Source organism: Ursus arctos, chromosome X (genome assembly GCF_023065955.2).
Source record: "Ursus arctos isolate Adak ecotype North America chromosome X, UrsArc2.0, whole genome shotgun sequence".
Classification (NCBI taxonomy): Eukaryota; Metazoa; Chordata; class Mammalia; order Carnivora; family Ursidae; genus Ursus; species Ursus arctos.
Genome location: NC_079873.1, coordinates 83,198,544 through 83,219,437, shown reverse-complemented (window position 1 = coordinate 83,219,437; position 20,894 = coordinate 83,198,544). Strand labels below are relative to the sequence as shown.

The window sequence follows — 20,894 nt, the reverse complement described above, 5'->3', positions numbered from 1 at the left end:
CCCCCTGCTTGTGTCTCTCTGTCTCTCTCTCTCTCAAATAGATAAATAAATCTTTTTAAAAAGGGCATTCTATGAAAAACTGACCAGTTTAACTTGCAATTCAATCACGCAAGTGCTTTTCCTCACAACGCTCATCGTACTTGAGTACGCAGTCGAAGTGGTTTATACACCCGTCCGTTTTGTCACACAGACTATTTGAAAAGACATGTGCTCAAAGGATTGAAATTTAATAAAAATTAATATTCTTTACTGTTTCATCAAGACATTCTTAAGTGAAACTGACATCTCTTCTACTGGGAATACATTGATGATGAAAAAAATAACATGAATATTAGTTTGACGCCACTGCTTTGATCCGTGCTAAGGTGCCAGCATTTTTACCCACCATTGCTTTTGCTCCATCAGGGCAAATGTCAACAGTGAAATGGCAAATCACATCTTAGTATTATCATGCAAGTAGTTTTGTCTGAATCCCCTGAATGAATCTTAGTGGTTGCCAGTGGTCTTTGGGTCACACTTTTAGGGCTGCTGGTCTAGGCTGAAGTTGGAAGGGAGGGTAAGAGGGAAGGTAGAGATGAAACTTTTAAAAAAGATTTTATTTATTTATTTGAGAGAGAAAGCGAGCATGAGCGGGAGTGGGAAGGCATAGAGGGAGAGGGAGAAGCAGACTTCCCGCTTGAGCAGGTAGCCCAACACCGGGCTCCATCCCAGAACCTTGAGATCATGACCTGAGCCGAAGGCAGACACCCAACAACTGAGCCATCCAGACGCCCCTGGAGATTAAACTTTAATCAGGCTTAGAAACATCCTGTCCATAGAGGAAGCAGCTGGGAATAAAAAGGAGGAAAGAATTTCTAGATTTCTTCCCCCAAGGACCTCTGCTGTGTGCCTTCTTCTCCTGACCTGCCTTGCTCCTGAGCTGTCCCAGCCAAGTCAAAAGGTACCCTCTAAAACTCCCCCATCCCGGGATTTTGGATGCTTTGTCTTGCAAGGCCAAAATGCTAACAGAGAATCTCACCGTGGCCCGTACACCTGTCATGGCTGTTTGCTACCCAACACTAGAGCCCCAAGGCTCCGCTAGACTCAATTAGTCTCAGACCGACTTCTCCGCCATCAAATGACATTCCATTCACATGGAATGAGCACCCACTGTGGATCCAGTCCTCTGCCAGGTGCTAACAGGAGGGAGGAGAGATGACAAAGCCCCTTTTCTGATCATCTCCTAGGGAGGCTCCCATCACATCTGAGAAGGGAGCTCAGATGAAAAGGAGGTGGATATTGGCATGTCTTAGAGGTTTTCTGGCATCAGTGTGGGTTCAAGAGGACCTGGAAGGGAGAGAGAGAAGTTGAGTCATGGGGAAGAGGGGAGGCATTCTCAACCTAGGCAGGGAGGTGCGGATGACCATGACCGTGTAGCAGCAAGGCCCCCCGGAAGTGAGAGGGAATGCTGGGTGGAGTTGGAGGTGAGGCCGAAAATACAGGGAAAATTGTGACTGCCTGCCACATGCCACCAGTCATGGGGTTGCTGGTACAGGTGTGTGAGCAGGGAGGACGCTGAGTTGTAAGAAGCCAAATCTGGCCATGTGTGCAGGAAACAGCTGAAAGTATGTGGGACAAAAAGAACCAACACCAACTTACCTATAGCATCTCACTTCATCCTCAACTCCAGCCCTGTGATATGGGCACGACTCTTTCCACCCCCCAGGAAACTGAGGCTCAGAGAAATAGGTTAATTGACCCAAGGCCCCCTGGACGGCAAACTAGCGAGCAGGGACTCCAGCTCACGCCTGTTTCCCAAGCCCAAGCTCTGCCTAACCACGGTGATGTGGGGGCGGGGGGAGAAAGAAATAATTATAATAATGATAACAGGCAACATAGGTTGACGGCAAAGGACATGTCTGACAGAACAACCTCTATACTCTCTCGTGAAACCTTCACTACAACCCTGCGAGGTAGGGACCCTTATGTCATTTCACCTATGGGGACACTGGGAAATGGGAGGTTAAGTCATTTATGACGGGCAGCGCAGCCAGGTGCTGGAGCTGGGATGCACCCGAATGTATCTGAGTCTCGAGCCCAAGCTTTTCCCCGTGAAGATCCGAGCAGATCCAGACACTGGATGACGGGGACCTGAGCTAGAGTGCAGCCCACGCCGCCTACAGCAGTGGCTGGTGAGGCCCAAGTGAAGAGCTGCGCCTCGGTTTTTGTAGTTGGGAGGGGGAGCCATTGACGGACCCGCCCCCCCCCAGAGCACCCGTGACGGGACGGGACAGGGGACACTTGCTCTGGTCGTGACGCCAGTCACCCACTTCCATTGGCCCCTTCTGCCATCTGCCTCATGCAGTAGGGCCGCCGTGGGGCGACCACTGAAGGAATCACACGCTCCACGCAGCTGCATTCTACAGTCCCCTGGAGTGCTGAAACCAGGCAGGCCTGCATCCCCGTCTCAGATCTGTCACTCGCTAGCTATTTGGGGAGTCACTTCATCTCTCGGTGCCTCAGTTTCCTGCTCATCTTTAAATGGGAGCAATAACAGTACCTACCTCATAGGATCTCCATAAGGAGTAAACAAAGTAATAAAGAAAGAAAGTGCTTAGCACAGCACCTGACACATCATAAGCACTCAATAAATGCTCACCTATTTTTGGGGTGCTGGTGACTATTCTCATTAGCTTGGCGGGACCCACCTCTCGGGGAAGACACTTGCCACTAGTTAGCAGTATCCGGCCTTACTTAGGCACAATCAGCAGGACTCCAAGACCAAAGGGGAAAGAGAAAAGAAGGCACTCCCGAGAATTTCGTGTCTTCCAGAGGCTTCTGGGGCCAGGCTGGGAAAGAGGCTGTCTCAGAGAAGAGGGGCCTGCGAGGCTGGCCAGAGAGCCAGGGATGGGGCTGGATGGACTGAAGGCGGAGGGAAGGAGCCTGGCTGAGAGTGACCTTCCCTGGGGAACCTTCCCTCCCGCCCCTCCTGCTTCCTCAGAGCTCTGTTTTTCTAGGCCCCTGCAGTCCAAATGAGGAGCAAATGGGGAGCTGCGAGGGGGCTCTGCCAAAAGAGCCCTGCGCCACATGGGCCACGGCCTGGTTCCAGTGGCGGGCCAAGAGGCAGAGGGTGCGGGAGGAGGGCTGACCCAGCAACAAACTGCTCTCCAGAGGGGACCCCCTGTCCCAGGAACCCAAGGGGCTGGGTCCAGGCCTTGGCACATTTGGGACATTTGGACTTAAGGGCAGAGGTCCCAGGCACCATTTGCTATTTTTGCTTTGGGAACATACTGGGGTGAGGGAGAGGAGCTTCCCCCTTTTTCCTCTCTCAGAGCAGACCCTGACTTGCTTCTTGCCTCCGCCGGGCCCCCATACTGGCCTTTTAGGGCTTCCTGCCCCCCAACCCCAGGGGCCCTGGCTCAAGAGGCAGAGGCTGGAGGGTAAGAAGAGTAAGATCTTCTTTGCCAAGGTGTGTGCAGAACGTGTTTTGAGCCTTTCCATCTGCCATTGTCGGTCCTCTTCCTGAGGGCCTGGGCTCTCACTGTTCCCCAGACAGCCCCCCTTTCCTCACCGGCCCCCCGCGGCGGTGCAGTGCTGTGGTTAAAAGCACAGAGACTACCTGAGTTCAAATCCCAGGCTTGTCCCGTTTAGCTCTGTGACCTTGGGCAAGTATTTTAATCTCATCTATAAAATGAGGCTTGTAATAGTATCTTCCTCATAGGGTTGTTTGTGAGACAAATTAATCGGTGCAAAATGCTTAGGACAGTGCCTGGTACATAAATGTTTAACAAATGTTCTCTCCTCTTACTCTGCTTCTGTGCCAGCTCTGCCTGCCAGGATGACACGTCCCCTTCTCTCTGCCGACTTAAGCCCAACCCAGCTGGGAATCAACCTCCCCTCCAAGAGGTCTCCCCAGCATTACCCCTTCTCCTGACCTCTGTTATGCTCCCCAGTGAGACTAGACCCATTTGGAGAGCAAGGACTGTGACATGAGCAGCGCTAAGTGAATCACAGAACATCGTGTAGGCCCCGGAGTGCAAATCTTGTGACCGTGACCCACAGCGACAAATGTATTGTGCGGCACGTGTACGTAGTACGTTTATTTGTGTATGCTTCGATCTCCATCTCGATAAGATGAAAGCAAAAGTTTCACGGAACAAGCTACATCCTTACCATCTGTGATCCATGCTTCTATTTGCCGTTCGTTCATGTGGTCACATGCTGGCCACTACCCACTCCGTTGATTTTCAGCCCTGCTGTTGGTTGTGACCCACAGCGTTGTCCACCATAAGCCTGACACAGGGTGGGGTTAAGGCCTCCAGAGGCCCTAAATCCTGAAAGGATTAGGGGTGAAAGGCCAAGGCCTGTTTACAGAGAGGAGGTCAAGTCAAGGGGAGCTGCTGTGGAGGGTGTGTGGACGCCCCCCGGAGGCAGAAGCCTGGAGCAGCCCGGGCTCAGGCAGCAAAAGGCTTCAGCTGTCACCCCATTTCGTAGGGGTCTGGACATTTCTTCTAGGCAACTGGGAATGACTGTAAGTTTTCCAGTGCGGGAGGACTGTGCACAGGTGTGTGTTCTAGAAAGATCGCTGGGGCGGCTGTGGGGGAAGATGGAACGGAAGGGCCAAGTCAAGGACAAGGGGAAACTGCCTTGGAAGCTGTTCCAGGTGTCCAAGTGAGAAAAGGTGGATGAGGCCATAGTTGAAGAAACAAAGGGGTGAGTGGGGGAGCCCAGAGGAGACAGATGGGAGAAATGGTTGAGGTTTTTGCTTAGTGACTCGGCCCGTGCGATGCTGGTTCCTGAGGTAGGTACAGAAGAGGTTTGCGGGAGAGGAAATACCATTCTCAAGTTTTGACTCATTCAACAACCATTAAGGGGACTGACATAGAGAAACCAACCAAGTTGGAGCATTAAAGAAAAAAACAAATATCCGCCATTGTGATCAGTTCACAAAAGAAAGACAATTTTGCTTCCCCGACCCCCTAAATAGGAAGGGCGTAATCTCAGAATAAAGGACCGTCCTTTTTATGAGTGACTAAGTTTAGATTATTGAAAAGCTCTCCTTTGGGTGTTTTTCCCAATTTGCTGTGACCCACTGAAAACATCACTGTGTATCAGCCTAATTCGGGGACTGTAACTGAGAACCACAGGTCTGGCGAATGGGCAGAGGAAGAAACGCCAGCAGCAGAGACCAAGAGGAGTGGTTGCAGAAGCAGGAGGAAAACAAGAGAGTAATAGTGGAGGCCAAGAGCGGAAAGAGGGTTTAAGAAAAGAGGGCTTGGCCGCCAGTGTCTTTTGCCACCCAGAGTTCAAAGAGGTAACTGAATTTGGCAATTAGGGGGTTATTGGTGACCTTTGGTGGTGCCCGTTCACTAGGAAGTTGGGGTGGGGCCAAACTGCAGTAGGTTGAGGTACATTTGAGGGTGATGGGAAGAAAAAAGAGAGGGAAAGAGGGAGGGAGGGGAGAGAGAGAAAGAGAGAGGGAGAACATGTTAGGGGAACAAGAGAACACATCTGGGGAGGGAGGGGCCTTATTTTCTGGCGTAGAAGAGACCACCATTTTATAATCAGAAAGGAAAGAGCTAGTATAAAGAAACTGGACTTTCCTGAAGAGAAGGGGGAATAATGTCTGGAGGAAGGGCCCAGAGAAGGAGGGTGGATGAGGCCAAGGCCCAGATAAAGGGATTAGCCTTTAACGAGAGGGGCACCTTGTCCCCTGAGAAGGGAGGGCTGGAGGGGAAGGAAGTTGGAGAGGCCGGCCAATTTTTGGGGGGTGGGGCAGGGTACTGAGGTAATTCATGCTTGAAGGCCTCTGTTTTCTCAGGGAAGTAGGAGGAGAGAGGTGGGGCAGGAACATGGTAGGGAGCTGAAGGAAGTTTGGAATGTGGCCCAGGGAAATGTGGAGGCTGGAATTGGGGCTTGACAGGGGAACATATTCGAGGGTGGCTGAGGGGTACAGGGGGCCCAGCTGAAGTTGTTTGAGTCCATCTGGCCCTGTGCAGGTTTTGTCTCCCTCCCTAGGCTGTAAGCACCTGAAGGCAGTGTCCTCAGCACTTTCTTCTTTCTAGTCCCTTCCTTTGCCAGGCAATGCCCAGCGGTGTGTAGCCCAGGGGAGGCGCCCAGCCCTCTCAGAAGGGCCTGGCAAAGCAGAGATATTACAGGGCTCTTAGGGGAAACAGAGGTAGGCTCATAACCACTCAGACAAGAAGTTATTCATTTTGGTTGTTCCACACTTTTCCTTGCCACCCTGCTGGCCATCCTACTCCTTCCTGTTCTGTGCTGACCGCAAGGGAAAACAGCCGGGCTCTCACTTTTGTCCAGCAACACTTGCAAGGCTTAAATCCTTCAGGCTGGGGAGAGCCCACCAAGAGGGGCCAGGGGTTGCATCTCCCATACACTGCATGAGGTGGTGGCAATTCTCAGGAGGTGGCAAGACAGAGCCGTCATGTGGGGAGACCACAGAGCCATTGCAGACAGGCCTAGAGGCTACCTGGACTCCAGAAAAGCATGCTGGGAGCCGAAATGAGGGGAACCGTGTGGCCCTCTCAGAGGAGTGAAGGGGCCGGACAGGCCCCAGTGGTGAAGGACTGTGACTGAATGAACACAGGTTCAAGGTCAGAGGTGGCAGGATGGGCGGCATGGCTAAGTCTGCTTGGGCTCAGGAGTAAGGGCTTCCTCTTCTCCCTTTCCCTCTTCCCTCCTGCCTGTTTGCAGAGCCCACGGCCACCTAGAGTCAAAAAGATCCCAGGGAGTGCCATTAGACCCCCTTCTTTCTCCTTCACAGGCCCCAGTCCTTCCAGCCCTTTCTTCCACCTGGCTCCTCCCCCTCAGCCTCACTCCTCACTGGAGCCAGCGAAGCCCGACAAGCAAATTCTCATCCTCTGGAGGTCAGCTGAGCAAGAACCCTCAGAGACTGATAGAAACTCAGGGCTCGGGGCACTTGGGTGGCACAGCGGTTAAGCGTCTGCCTTCGGCTCAGGGCGTGATCCCGGCGTTATGGAATCCAACCCCACATCAGGCTCCTCCACTATGAGCCTGCTCCTTCCTCTCCCACTCCCCCTGCTTGTGTTCCCTCTCTCGCTGGCTGTCTCTATCTCTGTCGAATAAATAAATTAAAAAAAAAAAAAAGAAACTCGGGGCTCCCCAGCAGCCCTCCTTTGCCCCTCTTGGGCACCCAGGATCCAGCCTGCGCTTATACAACGCAGGGCCGGAGAGCTTACCTCGGTCCAAGGCAGCGCATGCCACTGCCCTCATTTCAACACATATAATAAACCTCTGTTTATCGAGGGCTGGTGCCGTGCCAGGCCCTGGGGTTAGGTGGTGGCTGGGCTGTTAGAAAGTTTTCCTTGGATGGAGACAAAATGTGTCTCCCTGTAACTTCCGCCGAGGGCCTTGGCCTTCCCCCCCCCCCCCCCCCGGCCCCAGCAAGTGTCATTTCCCCGAGAAGGTGCTCTGCTCCCCAGATACACCTTTCCTTCTCTCTTTTTAATTTTCCGTTGTCTTTATTTGCTCTTGCCCAAAGAATAGCAGGATCGTGTGGAACTTCTGAGGATGTTCAGAAAAGCCCGAAGCAGGAAGTGAAAATCTCCCACAGTCTTATTCCCAGAACTGACCACAGTAACCTTCTTCCTTCTTCCAAGCAGTCCTTTTTTTCCCCTCTGGCATCCCGGATAGTCTACGCTTGTTTTCTTTCCCCAATCTTCTACCAAGCCAATTTGAATATGAAATTGTCTCACTGTTCAAAGTGTTGAGCCAGCTTTCTAAAGTGAGGCATTTGTTGCTATTGTTTCCAATTTTCCTTTGCTACAGAGCACACAGTGGGGCTGGAATTTGAAGTGGGGTGGGGGTAGGGGTGGGGGAAGAGAGAAAAGAGGAGCCCCTGAATCGAATAGTTCAGACGATTTGAGGATCTGATGTTCTTTCCCACTTTCTGTGTTGATGCTTATCCTTCTAGAGCCTGATTAGTATTCGCTGGCAAAGACTGACCCTAATGAATGTAGCTGGTTTCCTATTATTGGACATTGAGGTTGTTTCAACTTTTGGACAATCACAAACCCGACCGGGATGAATACCCAAGAAGCTAAATCCATGCTGGGGCTGGACGCTGAGCTCCGGAGGAATATTTCGGGACTTCTTAAAGCACAAGGAGGCCCCCAGCCGTTGTAACTGGAAGGCTTTTTGGCAAAGGCCCAGAAGACTGGCTAAGGCCAAAGACTTCTGGAGCCGTTAGGCTTGCCCCCCTTCCCAGGGTCAGTACCCCTTTACCGGGCAACCCTGTCACAGAGTGTTCAGGCGGGCAGGGCCCCTTGAGGCCACCGGACCCACGCCCCGCACCCTCGTCTCACACGTGAGGGAACGGAGGCCCCTGGGCTGGGGATGATTCTTCAGCAGTTTAGCGCCCTGGCTCCTGGCCTGGGGGTGCTGAGCTCTGAGACTTGGAATCTGACCTCCAAGCCCTGAAACGCTGCCTGCACTCCTTTACCAGACCACTCGCCGCTGAGGCCCAAGGTGAGGTGCAGGCCCTTCTGCAAAGGAACCGACCCATAAAGCAGAGGGCGTGGAAGGAAGGCTTGAGGGTCGCCCCACAGGCAGCTGGACCTGCTCCACCCAGAACCTCCTATTTTCCTGACCCGGGTGGCATGCTTCATGGCAGTCACCCTCCAGTGGGCCCACTTGGCACATCTCTTGGGGGTTTTGAAATGAAAAAACGTGTGAGTCCCTCACTTGCCTGAGCCAGGTCAGCTGTCCCTTTTTGCTGGGAACTGGTTTTGCCAAAGGCCTGTCTCTCCAGCCCTCTGTGCCTGACAGTTCTCTGTGGTTTTGGGTGCTAATGAGCTTGCCTCCTTCCCCCCTCCAGCCTTGCTACTGCCTGGGGAATTTGCACAAATGGTGTGTGATTTGCCCCTTCTGTGTTTTCCTTTCTGACTTGGAGGTAAAGAAAACCCCTCACCCCCCACCGACTCTCTGTTTATTCAACTGGGAAAGCGTTCACACCCAGAGACCCAGTTCCCCCTCCCTGAGCTCCCTGTTCTAAATCCCCATCCCTCCTCCCAGGTCCCCCAGCCCTGCACTGCCCTGAATAATTTATGAGTCCAGGCAAGCCTTATAAAAGGGTCTCCCAGGAAAGGCCAAAGGAATGCAGGAGGTTCTGAGAAATGAGAGCCCCTACGGCCTGCCTGGCCTCGACCCCCTAAGGATGGACCCTTCTGTCCCCGCTGCTGCTGCCCCTGTCCCAGCACTGGCCCTAGCTCCAGCCTCTGTGCAGCCCCTCCGGGCGCTCCCTGGCCTAGTAAGTCCATCGCCACTTGTCTCCTCTGGACAACAAGGAGGTGGCAGAGAAAGGTAAGTGGAACTGGGCCTCTGGTGACCCAAACTCCGGCTTAGTGGGGTTCTGGGAGCAGAAGGACAATGAAATGGCCGGGGTGCCCCTGCTCTCTGTGGAGGGGTACGGCAAGGCCTCACAGCCCGCAGAGACTGCCCCTTCCACATCTCAGGCTGGAGTGTCTCAACTGGCTTCTCACCTCACTCATCCCTCTTGGTGGCAGGAGGGGACCCAGGGACAGGGGGCATTGCCAAAGCTGAAAGCCGAGCAGCCAGGGCCTCATGGGCCAAGCCGCTCAGTCCACAGAGGAGCACAGGGGAGGCTGCCACAGAGCGTGGCTTCCATATGACCTAGGCTGAAGAGGGGGCAAACGAGACCAAAGTCCCAAGAAGCTTTTGACTGGGGGGCTGTCTTTTTCCTGACCACGCCTTAAGATTTCCATTTGCTTTTTTCCCCCGACCTCTGGAAGTCTAGTGGGGAAGCAGTGGGCCCAGGAATACTTCGGGGGCCCTTTCCCCAGTGCAGAAAGATGGTAGAACTCTCAGCTCTACTTCTTGGAGTAGGAGGTCGGGGGCCGGATATTTTCCACCCAACCCTCCTTTATTCCTCCAAACACGTAACACTCAACAAACACTGAGTGAAATACCTACTGTGTACCAGGCATTGCGCTGGGCGTTGGGGATTCAGACACGATCAAATGTAAATCTGTGTCTAAGAAGCTCAATGGCGAGTAAACAGATCATTACACAACAGCATGACAAGAGCCATCCTAACATTGTTGAAGCGGGGGGGAGGGGCCCTGACCTGGGCTCAGGGGCCTCACGACAGGCTTCCTGGAGCCAAGTGTTTCGGAGGTTCCAATGTCCTTCCTCCACGGATTCATCTCACCTCTTTGTCCTAGAGACGCTTGTCTTTGGAGGCCCTGGCTGTCCTCTACAAGTGACCCGCCGAGGCAGGTGAGGAGACTGGTAGATTCGATGAGTTTGAGCCCCTGTGGCCCACAGTCATGTGCATAGGCAGCCGCATGCGTTCACGGTGGCCAGGCAGGTCCCTTTCCAGAGAACCCCTGCCCTTGGGCCAGGCCTGCAGATGTGGGAAAGCCTCCCCACGGCCTCGCTCAAGTTTGATTCCACAACAGCTGAGGGAGGAGGGCTGCCCTGGGGTTTCTGTGGCAATGGGAAAGATGGAGAGATCAGTGCCCAGGAGCGGGGAGGGAGCTAGCCTGTGGGAGAGCTGGTGCTAGAACTCTGGTCTCCTGGCACGCAACTCCAGTGCTCTCCCCCACTACCCCCATGGCCGAATCTTTGCACCTCAGTAGAACTCTGCCTTCTGGCCAGTCTCCAAACAGGTGTTAGAACAGGGTCAGGAAAGCAAACAACCCCCAGGACTCTGTGCACTTGTTTTACAACCAGAACCAGGTCAGAGCCCCTTGGGGGGGAGGCATGGGCTGTCCCCAGGGATGCCTAAGGTTTCTTCTAGATCGTCTTACGGGTATTTGTGACCCCTGGTACAGAGGAGGCAGTTGTGTGGCCATGTACTTTGAGCCACATGCTAGCTCTTGCTTTGGACAGGCTACTGGTGGGCCAACAGGTGCCGAAGTCATGAAGCCTGACTCCGAGTTCCATCACCCTGTCAGGTAAGCCTGTGGCACCCAGCTCGGAACCTGACGTAGATCCATCAGCTCTTCAAAACCTCACAACAGTTCTGGGGAGCAGGGGGAGGCAGGCAGGGCCAGGATCACTCTTTCTTAGACCAGGAAACTAAAGCCCAGGGTGGTTAAGGGAGTTGACCAAGGCCACCTTCCTTGGAGGATCTATCAATGACCCCTAAGAATGAGCCCCTATGGACAGGGTCAGCAAAGGAAGCCTCAGTGGGACATGGAGGACACAGGGCTAGAAAATTCTGGGACAGAAGACTTCTGAAGTGGGGGTGCTGGTGGGATCAATGTCAGAGTTGACAGATGCTGGGGCGGGGGCTCCCCATGGCTCTAGGCCAACCAGATGTGACCTTCCCGCCTGGGGCCATTTTGTAACCGTCTAGAAGGTTCTGTTACAATGCTTGCTTCCTTCTTTTCCCTTTCACCTCATTACTGCGGTCAGGAGAAGGAATTTAGGGGTTGACTTCCTTCCTGGCCTTCCTTGCCTCTGTGCACGTATGAGACCTATCTAAGTCAGGGGCCATATTTCTTCTCTGTCCACAGGCTCTTCTGGCCCAAATCCTGCTCCTTTGACTACCTGTACAGCGATGGGGAGATTTTACTGCAGAACTTCCCTGTCCAGGCAACCATCAACCTGTATGAGGACTCAGACAGCGAAGAGGAGGAGGAGGAAGAAGAAAAGGACAAAGAAGAGGAGAAGAAAGAGGAGACAGATGGAAGGAGGCCAGAAGAGTGTGTGAGGGTCCCAGGGTCAGCGCCACACAGGGCCACACCTCATTTTCCTTCCACGCTCCTGACATGCCCAAACTGAACCGGTCAGAGTCTGACTGGGGTTCAGTGTGACTGGCAAGGCTTTAGAGCGTCACTGAGCCGGGAATCGCCCGATCAAGCTCTCTGGACTGCAAGTTGGGTCCTTGAGGCACCAGCTCACTGTGGCTATACTCAGCTGGCTTGTGAGCACAGGCCTCTGGCATCTCATTGTCTGGGTTGCTGTGGTGTAGACAGTGAGAGGGTCTGAGGAGCTCTAGGGGAAGACTTGCTTTCTGAAGCCCCCCAGAAGCAGATCAAGACAGAGCAGAGGGGACCAGTTACTATTTGGGGGTCTGTGTCTCCACAGCATTCCAGCTGGCCCCAGAGTCCTGTCTCCCCACAGAAAGCCTGATTTCTGGCTTCACCTCCCGGGACACCAACATCGGATCCAAGCACAGTGGCGGCACCTCTCTGAGGAGTCTTGCAGGAGAGGAAGGGGTCATCTAGGAAATCGGATTGCTTTGGGGACCTCCCTCCATTTTGCCTGCTATCCACTGGGGTCTGTGTGTTGGTATGAAATGAAGCAGGAGAAAAATAAACGAGATGGTGTGCCCTTTTCCTGGAACTGTGCTGATTTCTTAACTGAACTCTGCCCATGTTGTGAAGCCACAGGCAGAGGGTCAGAGACCAGCTCAAGGCCAATTCATCGCCCTACCCGAGGTCAGTTGACAGAGTCTACTCCATGGGGATACAGGGCCAGGCTTTCTCTGTCAACTTGTGAAATCAGTCAGGCTTGATTAAACTTCAAAGGCAGCTTAGGAAAGGAACAAAAAGGGCCCCAGAAATCAGCTTGAAAAATGAGAATATGGCTGGGGGAGAAGCCTCAGTTGAGCTTTGGAGAGGAGTGTATGCATGCAGGGAGGGGTTCGGGGGGGGGCATTGTACTAACTCCTGTCAACTTTATCTCTTCGATTCCCTTTGTATCCACCACAGCTGAGGTCCTCATGCCTATCCTGCCCCAATTACCCCAGCTAATGTTCTTGCCTCCAGCAGGTCCTTTTGCAATGTGCCCTCCTCATTGGTCAGAAGATCAGACCATATTGTGCCCCTGCCGAAAGCCCTACCATGACTCTTCATTGCCTCACCAACAATTGGACTTATCTTTCTTTTTTTCTTTTGATCACAGATCCTCTTGAGAATCTATGGCTTCTCTATTCATATATACACAAACGAAGTCCTTAATTTGATGTTCTAGGCTGTTTGATCATCTGGTTCTTGCCTGTCTCTTCAGACTCCTCTCGACAGCCGAGTCAAAGCCTGTCCTTGAATGTGCCATATGCTTTCTAAGACCGTTGTGGCTGTAAGCCTCTGTCTGGAATGCCCTACCACTTCTGTATGTCTGGTGAGCTCCCATTCAGCCCATACGACTAGCTCAGCCACCGTTCCTGTGAGAAGCCCCCCCAGACCTTCAAGTCCAGCTTGGGTGCCCCCTCCTCTACCATAGCATCTGCTTCTGTCCCCGTGCAGTGAGATGGCTGTGTCTGGTATCCCCATGTGACTTTATCACACAGCACGCTGCCTGGTACAAAGGACAGGCCCAGGAAATGTGGAAGGAAAAAGATTCTCAGGTCTTCTTAAAGAACAGCCTCTGTCCCTCCACTTGCTGGTCTTCCATATCTTGGCTTAGCTACAAACAGGACCGGGTAACATCATCTGATTCAGGACCAAAATGCTGGCCGTTTCTCTCCTCCTTCAACGTGAGACGGGGCTGCTTCCATTCGGAGCCCTCCCGGGCAAGTGCCTGAGTTTGGACGCCCGCAGCGGACCACCAAACACACACTGGTGCCATCTATCGGTCAAAATTTAACCTCGTCCCTTCGTTGAGGCGCCAGTTGACCTTTGACCACGTGCATTCCTGTAGTCCGTTCTGTTTCTGCTTGTAACTTAGTAAAGTGGACTCTCCTGAGCGCGAGCGCGGGCTGCGTGACCTTGGGCAAGTTACTTATCCACTCAGAGCCCCAGTCTCCTCATCTGTCAGATGGGGAAACTAAGACTTCTTAGGGTTCTTGTGAGGATTCCATGAGAGAATACATGTAAAGTACTTAGAATAGCCTCTGGCACGTAGTGAAAGCACTCGGTAAATGGTAGTACTCATCACAATTGTAGTTTTAGTGGTGGTTATTATTAGTTTTATAGCAGACATGAGCTTATCTGTAGAGTCGGCTAATGACTGATTTACTCAACTAATGACCGATTTATCCTGAGCCACCTGATCTCCCCGCCACCACTTGGTTTAGCAGTTGAAGAATCTTTGCGGTGTTTGGTAAAAACAAAAAACCAAACCAAAACAAAAAACCCAAAAACCAAAAACAGGTCAAATGTGGCTTCCTGGGCCACTCTCCGCAGGTTTCTGGTCCCTTTTCCCTAGGACAGAGGCTTCAAAACGTCTTTTTTGGGCTATAGCAGGAACACCCTTCTTTAAAAAAAAAAAGATTTTATTTATTTATTTATTTATTTATTTATTTATTTATTTGAGAGAGAGAGAGAGCAGGGGCAGGGTGAGGGGCAGAGGGAGAAGCAGACTCTCCGCTGAGCAGGGAACTTGATGCCGGGCTTGATCTAGGGACCCCGGGATCATGACCTGAGCCAAAGGCAGCTGCTTAACCGACTGAGCCACCCAGGCACCCCAGGAACACCCCTCTTTTGAACTGAGTACAGCAGCGCAATAGACAAACTAAATGAAGATGGGATTGCTCTGGTGGAAGGCACAATGGCTGATGCAGAATTGCCATCCTGCTGTCCTCTCTCCTGTAAACTAACTCTCCATTCCTCTGTGAGACACCCAAGGGGATCCCTAGATTGTTGGGAAGACGGTTTGGAAACTGCTGTCCCAAGGGTTAAAACAAGATTGATTTGAAGTCGAATGGGGATTAGTATTTTAACATGTTCAGTGTTCCGTTTAAAAATCCTTGTTTTGGGTCCTAAGCTCCCAGCATTTCATAGCTCAAAAATTGCTCAAGCCCTTGTACCATAGGCTGTAGGCATTTAAAATCCTTGGAATCCCAATATCCTTGGTTTTAGAGTATTATATAGCATAGAATTACAAATCCCTAAATCCCCAGGGGCTTAAAGACCCTAAAACCCTCGGAGCAGTAATTCTTAACTCAGAATGAGCAACTCTCACTTTCCCTCCCCCTCTCCTCAGTGCGCATGCGCTATTGGTTAGTGGCAGACATTTTGTCTCCCTTTCCTCCCAGTCCCCTGCCCTGAAATGGCTTCCGATGCTCCTCCCCACACACGGTTGCTAAGTGATTGGAATTCACTGTTATGAGTAACCAGAACCCAGTGTGAGTTACTTTGTCATCGGTGTATCCGGTCCTTGCAGCAACTCCAGACTCAGGAGAGAGCTCTCGGTGCAAAACTCAAGAGTCTTTCCTCCAGCTCCACAACAGCTGGGCCATCCTCCTCGTGCCCCACACTTCCTCACCCCAGCACTAATGCCTCCGGTTTCCCCCACCCAAGAGCAACAGAGAGAAGGCACATCAGTTGAGTGGGAGGCTGCATCCGAGCCGTGCTTTGAAGGATGGGCTCAGGGAAAGACGGAGGGAGAACACTTTCCAGAAAGAGGCAGCAGTATAAATGCCTTCATTACACAAATACTCATTGAGCACTTACTCTGTGCCAGGCATTAATATTGTGATGATTAAGAGCATGGGCTCTGGAGGCAGACGTACCCGTGTTCAGATCGCATATCTGCCGCATGCTGGCTCTACGCATAGGCCCACTCAGGTGTCAATGAGCTATCTGCTCTCTGCTTATTCTTCTGTCTCTAGGCGAGGAAGCCCCCTTCCCTACCCCAGTGGGTATCACCAACCCCCATCTCTCCCCTCTCCCCCTAACTGAACCTCTATGTTTATCTAGGGGGCACTTTGTCTCCTTTCTGCTTCAGGCCCCTGTTGTAAAATGGTTGCCAATCCTACTTCCAAACAAGGTGGTCAGGTGGCCTGAGTTCTCTGTTTGGATCTGTCAGGAGCCTGGTGTTGGGTCCTGTGTTTTTGGTTTATTCCTAGATGGGAAGGCTTGTTGCAACCCCCACGCAAAGCACAGAAACCCCGGTACAAAAACCTGACAAAGGGTGAGTACTCAGTAAGTGGTAGCCACAACACTTTTTGCCACGTACTTGCTACTCCCGTAACACCTATGATCGCCCAGGAAATAGGCACAGTTATTAGCCCATTTATGAATGAGAAAACTAAGTTAGCCAGGTCATCGTACCTAGGTTTGTGCCCTTGCGTGGAGGCTGAGCCTTGCTAGCTGGGGGAGGGGAGGGGGGGTAAACCCAAAACACAATAGGTGACACCAGGTCCCTGACAGGTCAGAATAGGGAACTCAGGCCATCCTCTTACACCAGCGTGCTAGGGAGGAAAGGAGACAAACTGCCCATTTGATAACCATGTGTGCGTGGTTGGGGGTCGGTGGGTTGGAGATCGTAACTCTGAGGCGGAAGAGGGAGCTTTCTCTATCCAGAGGGAACAGGCAACAGGGTGGCTAGGAGGATAAGAGTTACAACAGCAGATAATCATTGAATTCTGGGCGCATGGCCAAGAACCTGACAGGGATGAACTCTTTTAATATAGCCGCCCTAAGAGAATGGTACAGTTAGGAAAACTGAGGCTTAGAGTGTTAAAAAAAAAAAAAAAAACTTGCCCCAATCACACAGCTGGTAATCCACGGCGCCTTCTAAGTGCCAGGCACTTTACATGTATCGTCTCACTTAATCCTCACAACAATCCTGAATTGTAAGCACTAGTACAGATGAGAAAAGTGAGGTTCAGAAAGATTAAGAAACCTGCTCAAGGTCACACAAGTAATAAATGGCTGAGCCAGTTTTTGAGCGATTACAGCACGTGCCTCAGGTTACCCCAATGAGAAGCAGCAGGAGCGGGATTCAGGTCTGTCTCCTTCCAGAACCGCATGCTTTCAGGAGATGAAATCTACCGGCTTGGGGAAGGATTGAATCTGTGGGAGGGCAAGGAGAAACAAAGGTTCACTTCTGGCGGGAGGAAAGTGAGTCAGAATTTAGGAATAATTCCAGGCCAGGAAAAACTGAGGGATGCTGAAAGTGTCACCAGGGTTGGGGCGTTTGGGGGCCCTCCTGCCAGGAGGCAGGTTCCCACAGAACCTGGACTTCTTCGGGCATAGGGCTACCAGGGGCCAGGGGCTGATGAGAGACTTCTGTTCCTGCCCCTCAGTGCTGTGTGGCCTCGGAGTGGAATGGGCCCCGGTTGGGCGCGCTTCCTTCTGGCCGACAAGTCTGGGCCCCAAGGGAGGAACCACCCATTGCCTAGGTGGTGTGCCAGGCACTGAGTCCCACACTGCACACACTTTATCCTGAACAAGGCTCACCAAACTCCAGCAGGGATAACAAAGTGACTCAGAGAAGTTAAGTGACAGCCAAGACATGGGGAAGCTGAGGGGAGAGCTCGGGTGGTGTGGATACAGAGTCCTGGCTCCTAACTACTAGGCTCCTCCTACCCTCTACTGATTCCCCCAGAGAAGTCCTGAAAGGCCCTTAAGGGCGTGCAGCTCGCCTGCTCTCCTGTGCCACACATGGAGAAGCATGTAAATTGCCATGCAAAGGCATGTCTACCCCACCACTGGGGACACCTGGGACCTAGAGCCAAGTGCAAATTAAAAGGGGATTGAGGGAAAGCCCAAGAACAAGCTGGAGCCAGGCTCTGGGTTCTTCCCAAAGCCTTCCAACCCTGGGAGAGAACAGCCAACTCCCACAAGGCCCCAACAAATTAACTGGGGTCTAGTAACAGCAGGAGATGCATTGCCCCCTAGTGGCCGAGCTCTAGACTGAGCCTGGACCTTTAGCACTAGGCGAGGGATTGGGAGGCCCATCCACCCAGAGGATTCTATGACCAGCCATTTAGCACCACCAGGTTATGGGGACAGGCTCTCGAGTCACGCTAGACCTGGGTTCAAGTCTTGGTTCTCCTCCTTGCTGGCTAAGTGATCATGGGCAAAATAGTACGTTAGTCTTTAAGCCTCAGTTTCTTCATCTGTAAAATAAAGATAATAATACTAATTTCACAGGGTTAGTGTAAGAATTAAATGAGAGAATACATGTAAAGGACTTAGAGTACTTGGCGCATTATAGATGTGAGATACAATGATATATATAGCACTGTTCTTTTTAAAAAGATTTATGTATTTATTTGAGAGAGAGAGAGAGAGAGAAAGCTCACACCTAGGGGGAGGGGCAGAGGGAGAGGGAGAGAGAATCTCCAGCAGACTCCCCACTGAGTGTGGAGCTCAACGTGGGGCTCAACAGGGGACCTGACACAGGGCTCCATTTCACAACCCTGAGATCATGACCTGAGCCAAAATCAAGAGTCACATGCTTAGCATACTGAGCCATCCAGGAGCCCCAGCACTGTTCATCTTTGACTCTTCTTGACTTCCCTAATGTGCTCTATTAGGTCCTGGATGCCCCACACCCACCATCTTGCCCCAAGGCAGGCACGGTCGACACACTCACCTGAAGCCTGTGGGCAAGACCTGAGCTGAGACACGTGTTTCCCTCCATATATACTTTCAAGAATCTTGGACTATACATTTTTGTACATCCTGTGAATGTTAATAAGCTTGATTTCCACAGGCTCTTTCCGTGTTTCAGAGCAGCTTTTCATCCATGATTTCATTCGATCTCATAATACTCCCCGTGATGTATTCCCATTTTTCTTTTTTTAATTTAAATTCAATGAATTAACATAGAGTGTATTATTAGTTTCAGAGATAGAGTTTAGTGATTCATCAGTTGCATATAACACCCACTGCTCATACCAACAAGTGCCCTCCTTAATGCCCCTTGCCCAGTTACCCCATCTCCCCACCCACCGCCCCTCCAACTACCTTCACTTTGTTTCCTACAATTAAATCTCCTTCTTACACTGCTGGTGGGAATGCAAGCTGGTGCAGCCACTCTGGAAAACAGTATGAAAGTTCCTCAAAAAGTTAAAAACAGAGCTACCCTACGACCCAGCAATTGCACTACTAGGTATTTACCTGAAGGATATAAACATAGTGATCCAAAGAGGTGTCTGTACCCCAATGTTTATAGCAGCAATGTCCACAATAGCCAAACTATGGAGAGAGCCCAGATGTCCATCGACAGATAAATGGATAAAGAAGGTATATACATACAATGGAATATTACTCAGCCATCAAAAATGAAATCTTACCATTTGTGATGACATGGATGGAACTAGAGGATATTATGCTAAGCGAAATAAATCAATCAGAGAAAGACAATCATCACATGATTTCACTCATATGTGGAATTTAAGATGCAAAACAGAGGATCATGGGGCGCCTGGGTGGCTCAGTTGTTAAGCGTCTGCCTTCGGCTCAGGGCGTGATCCTGGCGTTCTGGGATCGAGCCCCACATCAGGCTCCTCCGCTATGAGCCTGCTTCTTCCTCTCCCACTCCGCCTGCTTGTGTTCCCTCTCTAGCTGCCTGTCTCTCTCTCTGTCAAATAAATAAATAAAATCTTTAAAAAAACAAAAACAAAAACAGAGGATCATAGGGGAAGGGAGGGAAAAATAAAATAAGATGAAATCAGAGAGGGAGATATATTCCCGTTTTTCAATGATGGGACAAGAAGTGACTTGTTCAGCACAGGAGTAAAGATTGGACCCCAGAATCTCGTGTTGAGTCTGGTGCTTTTCCACCAACCCTTGCAACCGCCCAGGGCCCTGAGCTCTGGCTAAACATGAAGCATCAATAACCCAGGACATGGCTTATTGTTTGAAGGCCACATCGTTGCACTCTGACAACAAATTTCTTGCTTCTACTGTGGCCAAGTTGTATCCCCAGTAAACTTTCAGACTATGACTCTTCTCCTAAAAGAAATAGCAGTAAATTCTCAAGACTGGTGGCCCGAGACTGACACATCTCCAACACATGCCAAGAATACAACGAAATGTTAGATGACAGGTTTGAGGAGAGGTGAACGTTATCTCCCCCGCCAAGCTGTGCGCCCTGCTGAGAAATTAACTTTTGCCCTGTCCTCACAGCTTGCTTTAGCCATTCATCTCCTGTTGGACACAACCATCAGGGGGGCTCAAAAGGGCAACTCTGTCCTTAGTCAGTATGAGGACTGGGAAGTGTTGATGTGTGCCATGAGCGTGGGTGCTGAGGGCAGTACTTATTTGCAGGTGCTGAGGGAAGCAGCATGTGACGTGATTGTGGGGGAAGAGGACGCAGGCTCAACCGTCAGTACCAGAAGTTGGCCTGCTATCGTTCTGACACATTGGCAACAGCACAAGTACCACTGTGATAACAAATCATCGTGTGCGAGACCCCCTCCTTATCCTCTGTGTGACCCTGAAGCCCTGGGAAGCTTGGTTCTGCTGAGAGGAGAATCTCGTTACTTCCCCCCTGGAACACTGGATCTCTGGATGGCACTGAATTTCTCTTTCTGCTGTCACTTGCCCCTCATGCTCTCATCACCATGGCAACCCAAGAGAGGGAGCCAGCATTGAAATCCCTTCCCCAATAGACATATGTGCAACAGCAAATGTACTCTCGCTCTCTCTCACATTAGGAAAAGGAAACATTTTTAACCCTCTCTCCACGCTTCAGCCTTGGTCCGTGGTGGAGAGCAAATACTCTTACCCACAATTGCGGGTGCCCGATATACCTTTTTCTTAGATTGTCCTGCGTCGGAGCTACTCATCTGATTGGTCTGTGATGAATCATTAGGGCCACATCTCACCAGTGAGCAAGGTCATCAAGGTGAAAAGTGATATACATCTCTGACTATATAGTCCGTCCCCCTGCTCTGGATTTTTAGGTCAGGCCAATTTGTTCTGAAGACCTTAGCTTCTCAGATTCCAAGGGGAAGGAGTAGAATAAGCTGCTTTTTCCAATCCATTTTTTTTTAAACCAGAGAACCCTGCAATAGAAAGAGAGAAAGAGGAGAAGAGGGGTTACCAGCCATATGCCGAATCCTCAAATCAAGCTTTTATTAGTAAATGACATTTTCCTGCTGTTCTGCTAATTGTTCCTTGTGCTATAGCGGTCTGAGAGGAAAGCTTTGAGAAGAACAGTGAGCGGTAGGATTCCGGCATGAAAACTCCTCCTTGAGCCCTCAGCACCTAGGAGGGTTAGCCCAGGGT

The 20,894-nt window shown here is 51.3% G+C and overlaps 1 protein-coding gene across 3 annotated transcripts; it reads left to right on the top strand.

The window, feature by feature from the left end:
* Positions 1–815: 815 nt before the first annotated feature.
* RIPPLY1 (ripply transcriptional repressor 1) lies at positions 816–12,533 on the top strand. Of its 3 annotated transcripts, none has more exons than XM_057313482.1 (5): positions 816–940; positions 10,202–10,254; positions 10,870–10,934; positions 11,499–11,705; positions 12,073–12,533. In XM_057313482.1, exons 3-5 carry the CDS (start codon positions 10,900–10,902, stop codon positions 12,500–12,502), a joined length of 672 nt encoding a protein of 223 aa, XP_057169465.1. In that variant the 5' UTR covers positions 816–940; positions 10,202–10,254; positions 10,870–10,899; the 3' UTR covers positions 12,503–12,533. The 3 variants fall into 3 exon arrangements, with proteins under 3 accessions (XP_057169465.1, XP_057169464.1, XP_057169467.1); XM_057313481.1 differs by having other exon boundaries at positions 816–9,318; positions 10,200–10,254; XM_057313484.1 differs by having other exon boundaries at positions 816–9,318; positions 10,200–10,254; positions 11,499–12,326.
* The last annotated feature ends 8,361 nt before the right edge of the window (positions 12,534–20,894 follow it).

What these genes read in the sequence shown, in the direction of transcription:
- RIPPLY1 (XM_057313481.1), top strand. Translation starts at nt 9,113, where the DNA reads ATGCAGGAGGTTCTGAGAAATGAGAGCCCCTACGGCCTGCCTGGCCTC. An exon ending in CAAGTGACCCGCCGAGGCAG is followed by an intron (nt 10,255 to 10,869) that starts GTGAGGAGACTG and finishes TGCTTTGGACAG; the next exon opens with GCTACTGGTGGGCCAACAGG. An exon ending in GAGTTCCATCACCCTGTCAG is followed by an intron (nt 10,935 to 11,498) that starts GTAAGCCTGTGG and finishes CTCTGTCCACAG; the next exon opens with GCTCTTCTGGCCCAAATCCT.